Source organism: Sceloporus occidentalis, unplaced genomic scaffold (assembly GCF_023333645.1).
Source record: "Sceloporus occidentalis isolate IW3139 unplaced genomic scaffold, rSceOcc1.0.p SCAF_13, whole genome shotgun sequence".
Taxonomy (NCBI): domain Eukaryota; kingdom Metazoa; phylum Chordata; class Lepidosauria; order Squamata; family Phrynosomatidae; genus Sceloporus; species Sceloporus occidentalis.
The window spans coordinates 18,101,906-18,117,532 of record NW_028316993.1 but is presented as its reverse complement, the minus strand read 5'-3'; the positions used below and the strand labels follow the sequence as shown (position 1 = coordinate 18,117,532).

General features: G+C 41.9%; 1 protein-coding gene across 6 annotated transcripts in view; it reads left to right on the top strand.

Moving 5' to 3' along the window:
* Positions 1-15,627, top strand: part of LDLRAP1 (low density lipoprotein receptor adaptor protein 1) — a 184,113-nt gene that overhangs the window by 29,615 nt on the left and 138,871 nt on the right. For all 6 annotated transcript variants that reach the window (XM_089478468.1, XM_089478467.1, XM_089478464.1 and 3 more), the window contains exons 2-3: positions 4,009-4,151; positions 9,115-9,227. In XM_089478468.1, the coding sequence (XP_089334594.1) occupies positions 4,009-4,151; positions 9,115-9,227 (256 nt within the window). The remainder of the gene's footprint in view (positions 1-4,008; positions 4,152-9,114; positions 9,228-15,627) is intronic.

Below are 15,627 nucleotides of genomic sequence, written 5' to 3'. Positions count from 1 at the left end.
TTCAGTTCTTTCCATCTCCTGTTTCTACCACCCTTCCATGCGCGCTATACCACCTCCTCATGCGCGCTATACCACCTCCTCATGTGAACTCCCACCTGTAATGAATAATGAGGCAAAACCTGTTATTCTTTGCACCACAGGAACAGTGAATGGTGTTAATCAGCAAATATACTTGCAAAGTCTTCTTGGGAGAACCAGGAAGTGAGTTTGCCTCCCTTTCCAAGCTCTGATAGGGATGTGAGCTGGCAAATGAACTAGTTAAGCCTCATTTGTGAGAAGGGGGGATTAGTTAGCATATAACTAGTTATCTAAACAACTTGTTGATAAAACCTCATAGCCAATATCTGTTGCTTTGACTAGCACCTGCAAGCCCAGGAATTTAGAAGAGAAAGCTGTTCAAAATTCAGTGAATATTCAACATTATTGAAATGTGGATGTTCAAATGTCCAGGGCAAGGCTCTCATCTATTGTGCCTCCTCATTTCCCTTGTGTTCTATTCCTTCCTTTCAAAATGGGTATCTGCTGGAACAGTGAATTGGTGGCTTTGTGTGTTTCACATCAGATCTGTGGGGCAGAGGCAGGATACCTAACTCAACAGCTGGAAAACTTGAGAAGCAGGTTTGCAAGGATAGACTTTCCAAGATAACAGTAACAAAATTCTCCCTTGCTTCAGGTTCACATCGGACAATAGCCTTATTCAGTCTTTGTTTTAGTCTCCCTGTCACCACCCTTCTGATATCCTGGTGTCTTTTAGAGTGACTGTGCTGAAAATCTTGGAAGGAGGTTAAGGAATGGTAGTAAGTTCATTGTGCAGGCTTCCTGTCTGAGATGCCTGTGTTTGGAGGATTTCCATGTTCACGGTGCTTGCAGGGGATTGGGGGGAATAGAGGAAATTGTATATTGGCCCTGCAAACATGTATCTCCATTGTCCTTTGCCTTATTATTTCTTAATTTTTCACAAGGCACTACTAAAATCAAAGACACACTTGCAGTAAAAAACCAAAAACAAGCCAAAGCAGCATTCAAAATTGTGTGTGATGGGTGCCTTTGAGTTGTTTCCGACTCATGGCGGAAGGTGAACATATCACTGGGTTTTCTTGACCAGATTAGTTCGGAAAAGGTTTACCTTTGCCTTCTCCTAAGGCTGAGAGCATGTGACCTGTTCAAGGTTACCTAATGGGTTTCATGGCCAAGCTGGGAATTGAACCCCGGTCTCCAAAGTTGTAGTCCAGCACTCAAACCACTATGCTACCCTGGCTCAAAGTTACAGATATAAAAATAAATTACATTATAGTTGTCTAAAAACAGAGACAGTAATGTAAGAGACTAATACCTTTTCAAATTGGCAGATATAAAAATAAAGCTTGGACAAGTTAACCTTGGCCTACAACTCCTAGAATATCCCAGCTAGCCTAGGTATTCTGAGAGTAGCTATTCAAAATAGTAATTTTTCTAAACTGCCTATAAAATCTGTAAAATTAGTCATGAAGTAGCTTCATGGCCATATTTGAACTCCTAATAAAGAATCTAGAGTGGTGTGGTGGTTTGAGCATTGGACAGTGACAGGGTTCGAATCCCTGTTCAGCCATGGAAAGCCATGGGTGACCTTAGCCAAGTCACACTCTCTCAGCCTCAGAGGTAGGCAAAGGCAACCCCTTTCTAAGCAACTCTAGCCAAGAAAACCCTGTGATAGGGTCACTACTGAAAACAACTTGAAGACTCACAACAACAACAGATTAAGATCCATGCAGACACATAAATAAAAGCATAATCTGTTTTCAAATGGTTAGATGAATGAAAGTCAGGATTGTAGACAGTGGGCATAATCTCAATTTTATCTTTCCCTTATTTCCAAATTACTTGGTATCGATTATCCATAGAATGCATTCATTTTGCTACTTGTTTTGTGCACAAAAATATAAGAATAATCTTAGCATCTTATCCCTATGTGCCTTTGATCATGGACAGAGTGCTGTTTCCATAGAGGAAAAGAAGGGGCTGTGGGCAATGAGGTACTGAGCATGTGTTGAGTGCCTGTTCTGTGTGAAGAGAATGCTTCCTCAGCTGACCAGAAACTGTGCTGAGACAAGTGGTATTTCACACTTTAATCACAGATGCTCTGCTGGTGTGACCTTCATTGGGATGACAGACAGTGACTACAGTATTATACATTCAAACCAAATCTTTCACCCACTCCATCCTTTACCTTATGGATGCCACACATCAACACAGTACCCCTCTCCTTATGTGCTGGCTACATTCCCCACCATCCCCAGCTGGTTGTGAATTCTGGGGTTTGTATTTCAGCACGTATTGAAGGTGTCAGGTTAGGGAGAGCAGCTGTAATGCACGTCCATGCAGTGTGACAGTGAAGCACGTACATATGAGTGAAAAGGAGAGCTTTGGCTAAAAAAACTGCTGTCTGTGCATCCTCCAATTCTGGCCACTGGCCAAGGGGATAATAATATTCTGGCTGAGCAACAATCCTAGACACCACATGGGCCCTGAAGCTGTGAAGAGCTAATAAAGAGGAGAGTATATTTTAAGATCATGCACAGACGTTTCTTCTTTACAATATCTGCTTGGGAAAGGCAGAGACTTGAGGTTGATCAGTTATTGGGAAACACAAAAGCAAACACACAGATGATAATAGCTTGACTGCATTCTCAGTCCTGTCCTGTAAAATGTTGCATTCTAGGCCGAGGTTCTTCTTTATACTTGATCAGGCGGCAAGTCACATCCTCTCAGCCTCAGGGAAAGGCAAACCTCCTCTGAACAAATCTTGCCAAGAAAACCTCATGATAGGTTTGCCTTATAGTCACCATAAGTCGGAAACGACTTGAAATCTAAGAAAGTACACATACACACACAGGCTCAGAATGGGCATTCTGGCTCCAGCCCCCTGGCTGGTGTATGTCTCAAGATGCTTCTACAACCAGGGTTGGCAACAAACGGTCCATGGACCAAAGACATATGCCCCCCTGCTTGGTTTTGTAGGCGGAAGAGGATTTTTTTGTAGTTCAAGACTGAGAGACTCACAATCCTGGAAACCTTAAGGGGCAGTATTGTCTAAAATCTTGCTTTAGTGAAAATACACTTCAACTTCAACAAACCAAATCCCATGCTAAGTCCAGAGCGGGAACTAGCCCCTAGATATCTTAAAATTCCCTGATCCTGGCCTTCAGTGTAGCTTTAGAGCAGGGACAAACAAACAGTGCTGTAGATATTTTGCACTACAGTTCCAATGAGTCTCTTATCATTGGTCATGGAGGGCAAATGTATCATGCTTTTAAAATGTTGTACGTTGCCTTGGATCCTGCTGTCAGCAGTAAGTGGTAATGGAATTCCCCTTTTACCTTCCCTACAGGATAGATAGGCAAGGAAAATGTGGACTTGGTAATTGTTGGGTGAAGGCATCACAGCTACCAGAATGATTCCCACTCGTCTGCAGCATCAAAGCTAACAGAGGTGCCTCACTGCTCTTGCCAGACCAAATATTTTAGAGATGGCACACAACCATTTTCTCTCTCTGATACCATCCCATCATGGCTGCGATACTGTCCATATTATGGGAGAGTGTGACACGGTTCTAGAACTTGTTTTGGATCACAGCATCAAAAATCCTCCATCCAACAGGCCCAATAGCCATGCTAGCTAGGGATTCTAGGAATTGTGGTCTGTAAGGTCCCAGGATTCTATAGGATGGACTACTACAGTGGTTAAAATGGAATCATAATGCTATAACTATGTAGTGTGAAGGGGGAGAGGGCTAAAATTTGGTGATGTGTATAAATAAGCAGAGTTTGGAAAAGTTTTTTCCTAGACTACAACTTACAGAATTTTCCCATTAACATGATTAGAGGTTTCTGCAAGTTGTAATCCAAAAAAGTAACATCCAAGCACTGATAAATAGGTAATATTAGAGTTCATTCATTCATTCATTCATTCATTCATTCAGTGCATTACTAAAACATTCTTAGTAATAAAACTTTCTGCTTAATTCTGCAGAGCTTCCAGAAAACTGGACCGACACCAGAGAAACCTTGCTGGAGGGGATGCTCTTCAACTTGAAGTACCTGGGTATGACGTTAGTTGAACAGCCCAAAGGAGAGGAGCTGTCTGCTGCTGCTGTCAAAAGAATTGTAGCAACAGTGAGTGATGGTGGTCTGGTTCTAAAGTAATCCTTACTCTGCTCTGTCCTACCCCAAATGTCTTTGATTGCCTCAGGCAACCTGGAAACTGCCATTCCTGCTTATAAAGACTGGAACTGCACCTTGCAACCTCCATGGTTTACCCATGGTTAATAGAGAGATGTGCTTTGAAACATGAGCACATGGCTTTCATAGAATCATAGAATCGTAGAGTTGGAAGAGACCACTAGGGCCATCCAGTCCAACCCCCTGCCATGCAGGAAATCCAAATCAAAGCATCCCTGACAGATGGCAATCCAGCCTTTGTTTAAAGACCTCCAAGGAAGGAGACTCTATCACCTTCCGAGGAAGTGCATTCCACTGTCGAACAGCCCTTACTGTCAGGAAGTTCCTCCTAATGTTCAGGTGGAATCTCTTTTCCTGTAGCTTGCATCCGTTGTTCTGGGTCCTGTTCTCTGGAGCAGCAGAAAACAAGCTTGCTCCCTCCTCAATATGACATCCTTTCAAATATTTAAACAGGGCTGTCATATCACCCCTTAACCTTCTTTTCTCCAGGCTAAACATCCCCAGCTCCCTAAGTCGTTCCTCATAGGGCAGGGGTAGGCAACCTGCGGCCCGCGGGCTGGATGCGGCCCGGCAAGGCCTTGGGACCGGCCCCCGCCCGGTCCTGCCGCCGATTGCCACTGAAGCCTTTGGCCTCTCGCGTGAGGGCATGGGGCCTTTGGCCTATCAGGAGGAGGTGGGCAAGGGGGGCAATTGTCTATAGAAGCCTCAGAAATATGCATTTATATTAACATTTTTTTAAAAATCAGCAAATTTTTTCGCGTGTCCTCCATTTTTTTAAAAAAAGTGCCCTCCATTTGAAAATTTTGTCCTACATTTGTCCCGGTTTATTTATTTATTTCAATTTTTTTAAAAAATTATTTAATTATTTATTTTTTGGCTTCGGCCCCCCAGTTGTCTGAGGGACACCAACCCGGCCCCCGGCTCAAAAAGGTTGCCTACCCCTGTCATAGGGCATGGTTTCCAGACCCCTCACCATTTTTGTCGCCCTCCTTTGGACACGCTCCAGTTTCTCAATGTCCTTTCTGAATTGTGGCGCCCAGAACCGGACACAATATTCTAGGTGGGGCCTGACCAAAGCAGAATACAGTGGCACTATTACTTCTCTTGATCTAGACACTATACTTCTATTGATGCAGCCTAAAATAGCATTGGCCTTTTTAGCTGCCGCATCACACTGTTCACTCATGTTCAACTTGTGGTCTACTTGGACTACTAGATCCCTTTCGCACGTAGTTTCATTCAGCCAGGTGTCACCCATCCTATATCTGTGCATTTTATTTTTCTGCCCTAAGTGCAATATCTTACATTTCTCTGTGTTGTATTTCATTTTGTTAGCTTTGGCCCAGCTTTCTAGTCTATTCAGGTCATTTTGAATCTTGATCCTGTCCTCTGGGGTATTAGCTATTCCCCCTAATTTGGTGTCATCTGCAAATTTGATAAGTATGCTCCCAATTCTGTCATCCAGGTCATTGATAAAGATGTTGAATAGCACTGGGCCCAGGACAGAGCCCTGTGGGACCCCACTGGTCACTTCTCTCCAGGATGAAAAGGAACCATTGTTGAGCACCCTTTGGGTTCGGCCGGTCAACCAATTACAGATCCACTTAACAGTTCCTTTGTCTAGCCCACATTTTACAAGCTTCTTTGCAAGAATGTCATGGGAAACCTTGTCAAAGGCCTTACTGAAATCAAGATATACTATAAACACAGCATTCCCTTCATCTACCAAGCTGGAGCTGGAAATGTGGGTGACTTGCCCTTTTGACGAGGCTCTGGCTTACACTTCTGAATCCTTCTTGTTTGTCTGTTCTATTTATTTATTTTCTTTGCTTTGAAACACCTGCAAAATATTCTTTTTAGCATGAGTGCACATTTGAGTATAAACAATGAAAAATGGTTACTTTAATGCAAGATGTCTACCAACAGGGTCATTTTTTTTTAAAAGAGTAATTTTTTAAAAAATGTATCTATGTGTTTCTTTTAAAAAAACCACAGAGAGAGAGAGAGAGAGAGACCTTTCAGTAAGGTCAGTGGGTTTGTAATTTAATTATTTCATTAATTTTGAAAACCAAGTCTCCTTGCTTATACAGTGAGGTTTGGTTCTGGGACCCAACCCCTCTTGATACCAAAATCCCATTAACATTCTACATTCTACAATGTCATAATAAAATGCTATCCCTTATATAAAATGGCCAAATCAAGGTTTGCTTTCACAAACATTTAAAACATTTTCAAGCCATGGATGGTTGAATCCATCATGGATGAAGAATCTGTGAATACAGAGGACCAGCTGTATAGCAAAAAAGGCTGAATCCATGTACAAAAAGAGATGCAGAGATGCGAAAGATCTCAAAACAATCTACATATCCCAAACCCCAATAGTCATGAAATGCTGATGGGGTGGATAATGGAAAACTGGGATAGGAGTAGACTCGAGAAGTGAAACATTAGGACAGAAGGCCTCCACACTGAAACTTTTCATTGTAGGGTCCACTTATCTACACTTAAATGCCATAGAGCCTTGCATTTAAAAGTTATAGTCCAAGAACACTTGGGAAAAATTCATTCAAGTAACATTAAAATCACATAAAAATTCAGTTCATAAAATAGAATATAGTTCATAAAATGCATAAATGGTTGCAATTATAGAGAATTAGCTAACATAAAATGGTCATGATTTATAATGGGTTTCCAAACACTTGCTTGAATAGAGGAAGCATTGCATATCTTTCTTCAAATCATGGGCTGGCCTCTTGTTGGAAGGCAGCTCCCATAACATACAGTGGTGCTAACCGGTGTTCCCCTCAAATGAACAGAAAGCGATTCTAAGCAATGCATGTGATGGCCTTAGTGGCCAGGAGATCTTCTAAGGGGCAGAGTTTTATATATAAGTTTGTCAATAAAAACACTGCCTCACGTTTGTGTGTGTCCCTGTATATGTATTGTTTTATGGGATCAGATGAATGAACTGTTCTGTAACAAATCACAATGTAATTTTTATTTGCATTCTTTGTATTTATTGCTTTTGTTCACATTTATATCCCACAATTCCCCTGGGAGCTCAAGATGACATACACAACTTACCTCTTCCTCACTATTCCCTTACAACAACACTGTGGAGCTCAGCAGGCAGGCCAGAATAGCACAAAGTCAGCCCAGTTCCCAGGATCTCCACCCTGATCTGGGACCCGCTACCAGTATGTGCTCCTTATCTTGCTGTACCATCGTTTATACTCAGAAGCCCCCCTTCATTGTGTCTGATGGGGAAATGGGATGCCTGGCTCCATCCACATGGTCAGGCTCCTCATTTCCACCTCAGACATGGCGACAGGGAGCTTCTGAGTACAAGCAATGGCACAGCAAGGTAAGGAATATGGAGGCTGTATACACACCCAGAGGTTGCAATGGAGTTTCCAGGAACAAATACAAAAATATTCACACATGTAAATTCTGTTTAATAGTACTTCTTGTTCTTGTGTGCCTTCAAATCATTTTTTTACTTTTGGCGACCCTATTTGCAGGATTTTTTCAGGGGGTAGCCTTTGCCTTCCTCTGAGGCTGAGAGAGTACAACTTACCAAGGTCACCCAGTGGGTTTCCATGGCTGAGCAGGGATTAGAACTCTGTTCTCCAAAATCATAGTCCAGTGCCTAAACAACTATATCATGCAGGTGCTCCATACTTCTACTGACCAGTACTTAAACTGAGTAGCAAACTCTCTGCCAAAATGTAATGGTCATTGCTGTAAGACACTCTATGGAGTGGCCTTTTAAGACTCTTCGGAAACTTCAGCTGGTCCAAATTGCTGCAGCTAGATTGGGTACTAGGTTATGGAAACCATTATTGTTGTGTGTCATTTGAGACTTATGGTGACTTACAAACCACCCTGTCATAGGGTTTTCTTGGCAAGATTTGTTCAGAAAGGGTTTGCCTTTGCTTTTTTCTGAATCTGAGAGTGTGACTTGCCCAGTGCCACCAATCGGTTTCCACAGCTGAGCAGAGATTTAAACCCTGGCTGCCAGAGTCCTAGTCACATGCTCCAACCACTATGCCGTGTTGGCTGTTACAGAGACCATACTGCTCTCCTGTTACAACAGCTCCACTGGCTGACAGTTTGCTTCCAGTCACTATTCAAAGTGCTGGTTATAATCTATAAAATCAGGCTATGTGGCATACGGTATCTCCTTGTATGAGCCTGCCCAGGCCTTGAGATCCTTAGGAGAGGCCCTTCTCTCAGTCCCACCGCCATCACATGCATGAACAGTGGGGATACAAGAGAGGGCCTTCTCAGTGGCTTCCCCTATACTCTGGAACTCACTTCCACTTTCTTCCCTCCCCCCCCCCCTCACCATTCCCTTCTCCTTTTGTGTTGTGTGTTTTTAGATTGTAAGCCTGAGGGCAGGGAACCGTCTATTATCCCCTCTGTTGTAAGCCTCCTGGATTCCCAGTGATTGGGTGGCATATAAATAAATCCTATTATTATTATTATTATTATTATTATTATTATTATTATGGAGACCAGAATGGCTCCTTTCTTGTTCTTTTCCTGTTTCAGGCAAGCTTTTAAGATGAAAAGTTTATAAAGAATGGGCTGAGGGTGCTGTACTATTTCAGACTGAACTATTTTAATTGATTTTTATCTTTGAAGGGTATTTTCTCCTTCTAATTGTAGTTTTAAGTCATTCTAATGCTGCCATTAGTTGAATCCCATTTAAATGTTCAATTTTTTGTATGTTTTAGCTGTATTTTTTTTTAATTGTAAAATTTCTCAAGTCTTGGTTTTGGAAAAAGGGTAGGATATGATGATGGTGATGCTGACAGAGAATGCATTTCCAAGTTAATTTGTCGCAGCCATATCCATGAAACACTTGGACTTTTTTTCTTTTCTCTTTCCCAAGGCAAAAGCAAGTGGGAAGAAACTCCGGAAAGTAACTCTGAAAGTGTCTCCCAGAGGAATAATTCTCAGTGACAGCATAACAAATGAACCTATTGAAAACATCTCCATATACAGGTATGTCTCAGTTGTTGCTTTTGAGGATGCAAAATAAAATTTGAAAGCCTGGCAATAAAAGCACCCCAAAATTATTTATCTGTCACCCCATCATCCTGTATCCCTGCTCCTTAAATCCCTTCACTGACTTACCTTTGGCTCCTAGATCATCTTCTCCCACTTATGTTGGTGCACATCTCCCTTGAAGTTTGTAGTTGCGGTGTAGTTCTGATTTCAGCATTGTACCTGAATGCCCAGGCTTCTGTAGTAGCTAGGAGTGCATTTACATGGTCAAAGCTAATCCACCGTTTGTACTTGCACCTGGAGATGCCCAATCTGGCCACAGTAACACATGCCCTTGTTAGATCCAGTGGGAGAATGAATCCATTCCACATTTAGTTTGAACTTTAACAGGGCTGTCTAAGGTGCTGAGACTGTTTTGGGGATAGGACTCAACATGTTAAACAGCTCCTTTAAAGTTTTGTCTAAAACCTGGGACAGATCCACTACCTCATTGATATGGAAACCACCAGCCCCCATAGGCTGCATGCTGCTTGAGTTACTGTAATGTACTCTGCCTGAGTGTCTGCCTTTGAAAAGTTTTCAGAAACTTCAGCCAGTTCAAAATGATGTGATCAAACTGTTGAAATAATGACAATATTACTTGTCTGTTCTCAGCACAAAGTATTGGTTGTGAGAACTTGAGTCCTTAAGGAGCATAATATTCCATGTAAGCCTCACTGGACTTTGAGATCCTCTTGAGATTCCCCCTTTTTGATTCCACCACTCTCTGAGACTTGTCTAGTACAGATGTGAGAAGACTTTATCAATATCTGCTCCCTAGTTGTTCAGCTCACTGCTAAGTGAGGATAGGCAGCTCCCTCCTAGTTCTTCTGCTGGCAGATAGAGACTTGATTTTCCTTAAATCATGCTTTGGTAACAGTTCATTAACAGCTGATGGTTTTCTTAGTCATGCATTTTTAAATTGTATTTTTAATTTTATTCTGCTTTAATAGTTGATCACTTACGTTTTTTAACTTGATAGTTCTAAGATTTCTTCAATCCCAATTTTAGGAGACGGGAGGGATATAAATCCAGTAAATGTAATGAATAAAACACATTCTCCTCTGCTTATCCATGAGTCCATTCCCCTTGTAAGTCTTATGTGGTTGAGACCTCTCACTATTTTTCTTTGTAATGAGCCATGTACAGAGACAGCAATATCTGTAGCTCTTATATTGTTGTATTTATTTATTACTTTACTGAAAGTTTTATAGACCATTTTAAGGGTTAAAAACCCTCCCAGTGTAGCCTCCAAAAAAGACAAATAAGAACAAAACAGCCCTATAATAAAACATTAATAGATAGCAGCTCTTAAACAAACAATTTAATATCCCAACCAAGAAAAATAATACGACCAATAGACAAGACAAATACAGATAAAACATCCAAAAACACTACAATAAAACATTACTTATAAGAAGACTATAGAAAACAAATAATATATTTATTTTAATTTGTAAGCCACTTTGGATTCTGGTTTTGGAGGGAAAGGTGGGGTATAAATTTAACAACAATAATATACTCCTGAAAGCATGTAAGAAGGCATGTAACACTTGGTAGATACCAGAGATTGGTCCTTCTCAATGGTGGCCTCATACCTCTGGAACTCATTTTTCTGGGAAAATACACATCTTCTTCATATGAACATTTTTAAACAGAATGTTGAAGACATTTTTATTGCAGTCCATATTAGATTAATGTGCTGTGCCAAAGCAAGAAATTGTTGCTATTTTTTAAAAAGAGTTTAGAACTTGTAATGAATTGCACTGATTGGCATTTTAATTTTGTTTTTATGTGTTTCGAAAAAGCTCCATAAGTCACCAAGCAGGCTTGAATATGTAATACCAGTTTCTAAAAGATATCTTTGACTTCTAATGTATTTTTGTTTTCAGTTGTGAAAGTGCTGGTCTTAATCAATAAAAGCCCTGAGAACATGGTCAGCCAGTGACTCTGGCTGCATCCGCCTGTAGAAATAATTCAGTTTTACACCATTTTAACTGCCGTGGCTCGGTGCTCTGGAATTCTGGGAATTATAGTTTTGTGAGATATTTAGCCTTCTCTGCCAAAAAGCTCTAGTGCCACAACAAACTACAAATCTCAGGATTCGATAGCATTGAGACATGGCAGGTAAAATGGTGTCAAATTGGATTATTTCTTCAATGTGCAATCTTGTTTTCCAGAAACGAGAAGTGAACTTGGATGGGTGGCATGTTAAAGTGTCCTCTACATTAAGCAAGTGTCTACCACTTTTCTGGAAGAAGGAGAAGATGGTTGGAAAATGAGGAAGCAGAGGGGTGGGTGGGAACAGTAGTGAAACTGTATTGCTTGCAAACAGCTTCCATATGGCACTAGATTCCTATTTATTCTTTGTCCAGAAGACAGGTCTGGGCTTCCCATAAGAAAAGGTCACACACACTGCAAAATATTTTCTGCTACAGCAGGAATGCTTTTCCTACACTTCGGAGTCCTGTTGGTCCTGGTCTCCCACTGCAGATCGTGTATAAGAAAATATGTTTTTGGTTAAAGATGTAATGAAATACATTATGTGGACACCCTTAACCCCTTCACTTGAGGTTTCGCAAGAAAACAATTAAAAACAATTTTGTGTCCTATCTATGCCATTCTTTGCCATGAAGTCCTGCATAAACTGTGTTGGAAAACATATTACCTCTAGAGGCTATGCTGAGTAACATTTACCCTTAAATATTAATAAATATGTAATGTAGCAGAGGAGGGTCCCACTGAAATCATTTCCCCCCTTTTTTTGGCTTGTTCAAAAGATTTCTACTGCTGTTATAAAAACAAACATTTAATTGCTTAAAAAATTGAAAGAAAGGGGGAAAAACATAAGTGGCTTTTATACAAAACAAAGCACCATGAAGCTTCATGTGGGACAAATGTAGGCCACACTGGAGCAACACAAGAAACTAATGCAATGTAAATGAATTTTGAATGTGGCTTTCTAAAAGTCTGAAAACTCCACTGGGAGACCCTGTGTTGTTTTCTTGGGAAGAAAAAGACCTTATGCTAGCTGCAGCACAAGATGTCTTGTTGTTGGAAATGGGGAAACAAGTGCTGTCACCCCTTGGTTCTGCAACCCTTCTTTCTTTTAACTGAATAATGAACAACAGTGGGAGACAGATAACTACCATACCCATTTTACGGCTCTAAAGAAAAAATGGGTACAAGAGATAGCGATTTGCCAAAGGCCAGTCAGTAAACATATGCCCACAATTAAATTTAAACCAGAGAGACTCTTGGACATGGTTTTGACTTTTTTTAGAAAGATCTGTCTGCCATTAAAGAAATTCATTAGCAGACATTTTACCTATTATTGCAGCAAAATAAAGAATTGTATACCCTCATGTGATCCTGCCCACCTATTACATTAAGAGATTAGAAATATTATATTTTTTTTGGATCTTAGAATCCTGTGAAATTTACTTTTTTGGATGACAGCTCCCAGACATTTTTGGATTACAACTTCCAGACTCCCCTCAAATTTACTTATTGGATGACGCCTCCCAGAAGGGGGGATTTTGAGAGCTGTAATTCCCAAAGAAACTTTCCAAGCTTGGATTAAGATCTTCCAAGGCCACTCCACACATAAAGTACAACTTGCGGTTAAGAAGGCACAGTTATCTTAGCTGTTGACTCAAACTGTTAAACTCTTTCCTGTTAGAGGCCCATTAATAATTATTTAAGCCTCTTCTCAGACATTTCCCCCCGATGGCTAGTGAAAAGTACCTTATTCAGGCAAACTTTCAATTTGACAAAGGAGAATGCTTTGCAGATGAGATGCCACCACATAGAAGGTCCTCTGTCAGATCTGCCACTTGCTTAAGTTCACCTGAAGCAGACTGGAGCAGAGATCAACATTTAATGCAGGTTCCAATGTAAGAAATTTGAAAGCCTTTAAGACAGAGGCTGCCAGTGACAGCTGTTCTTTCTGAGTGGTAAATCTATGTTGGCCTTTATGGGAGCTGTCCAAGGTTTTAGTAACTTTGGCGGGATACAGACCGCCCCTTTGGGGCGGCCTGCACCTTCCCCTTTCCCTGACGGATCGGGGCCTCAGCGGCAGCCCCAGAACCCCCAATTATCTGCTTATCCAGGGTTGGGGAAGCGGCAAAATGCCGCTTCCCTGCAGCCTGGAAAGGGGTGTCTTTGGGGCTTCATGCCCCAAGAACACCCCGACAGCGGCGAGGAGAGAGAGAAAGGGGCTGCTCAGTTCCTTTCTCTTCTGTATCGCTGGCACAACTGTGTAAAGGCTGCACCAGCAATGCCCACGGCAAATGGAGCTCCGTTTCAGAGCTCCTTCCGGAGCTGCTGAAAGGGCGCCACAAGTGCCTTGCAGCAGAGCCAGGACATTATGCCCATGCCGTGCTTTTTGGCTGCGGCACGGCTGTGACGTCGTAATGGCGGTGCCCATGTAGACAGGGTGCCGCCATTTTGACGCCGCGGTTACGTGCTAGGGTTGTGGGGCCAATGTTAGCTCCTGTAAAATCCAGAGTAGCACCAATAAAAACTGGCATTCATTCTCCACTTCAAAGCAACAGGCTGCATCTGCACTGTAGACATAATTCACGTTGACACCACTTTAACTGTCATGGCTCAGTGCTGTAGAATCCTGGGAACTGTGGTGTGTTGTGGCACCAGAGCTCTCTGAGAGAGAAGCTTAAATGTCTCACATAACTACAATTCTCAGAATTCCACAGCACTGAGCCATGCCAGTTAAAATCTTGTCAAACTGAATTATTTCTACAGTGCAGATGCAGCCAGAGTCACTGGCTGACCCCGTTTTTAGCCATGGTAGTAAAAGTGGCATTAAACTGGATTATTTCTGCAGTATGGATGCATCCTAAGACACACTTTCTGCTCTCTGGGGGTCAAAATTGGTCTACAAATCCTCCAAGGTTGTCCATACTTTATTTAGCATCATCACTGTTCTACTACACCACCAGGAAATAAAAGGACAGTTCCTTTCCCCAAAGAGCCTACACTCTGAATAGCCTCCTCCAATTAGAAGTTTGTTGTTGTGTATATATTTTGAATAATAAAAAGAGAGGAAACTATGTTTAGATGGTAAAATGCACAGGAGACAAAAGAGTGGAACTTTGGAACACATTCTTTTGATTCAATCTTCTCCCAAAAGGAAAACATTACTCTAGCTCAGGGGTAGGCAACCTGCGGCCCGCGGGCCGGATGCGGCCCAGCAAGGCCTTGGGACCGGCCTCAGCCCGGTCCTGCCACCGATTGCCGCCGGAGCCTTTGGCTTCTCGCGTGAGGGCGTGGGGCCTTTGACCTATCAGCAGGAGGCAGGCAAGGGGGGGCAAGCAGCGGGCAAGGGGGGCAATTGTCTATAGAACCCTCCGAAACATACATTTATATTAACATTTTTTTAAAAATCAGCAAATTTTTTGCGTGTCCTCCATTTTTTTTAAAAAAGGGTCCTCCATTTGAAAATTTTGTCCCACATTTGTCCCGGTTTATTTATTTATTTAAATTTTTATTTAATTATTTATTTTTTTGGCTTCAGCCCCCCAGTAGTCTGAGGGACAGCAACCCGACCCCCGGCTCAAAAAGGTTGCCTACCCCTGCTCTAGCTGTTAAAAATGGAACAAATGATGCAGTAGTGGAATTGAATCCCAGAATAGGTAAAGAGGTTGTTAAGAAATACATAGCTGCTCTAAATGAATTTGGGTCTTTAGGGCTGGATGAACTGCACCCAAGAGTACTAAAGAAGCTTGCAAAGTAACCTCGGAGCCACTGCTCATCATCTTTCAGAATTTCTGAAGAACTGGAGAAATTGCAGCAGATTGGAAGAGAGTGAATGTTGTCCTCATCTTCCAAAAGGGGGAAAGGGGGAGCTGAGCAGCTACTAAACAGTGGGTTCACTAGCTTGGGTGTTACCCAGGAAGGGCACACATTTGCCCCTCCTGCTGCTCTGTTGTCAGGCCTTTAAGCCTTTAAACCAGTGTCAGAGCATCCAGGAAGAGCACGCATTCACTCCTCCTGCACCAAAGTGAGAGAAGGGCCCAACCTAGTGTCACCCCTCTTCTGGGGTGTCACCACATGTAGTCTGCACACACACACACTAGTGATGCCACTGCACCAGTGAGCTCGATTTCAATATCAAGAAAGGTCCTAGAACAAACCATGATTATTTTGTGTGTACTTAAAAAGGAATACTGGTATTCCTAAGAACCACTCTTCTCTTCTCCAAACTAAACCTAACCAGCCCCCTAAGTTGTTTTTCATAGAGCTTGGATTCCAAACCTTTGATCATCTTGTCACCCTCCTCTGGACATGTTCCAGCTTGTCAATATGCTTCTTGAGCTGTAGTGCATCTTATTCAGTT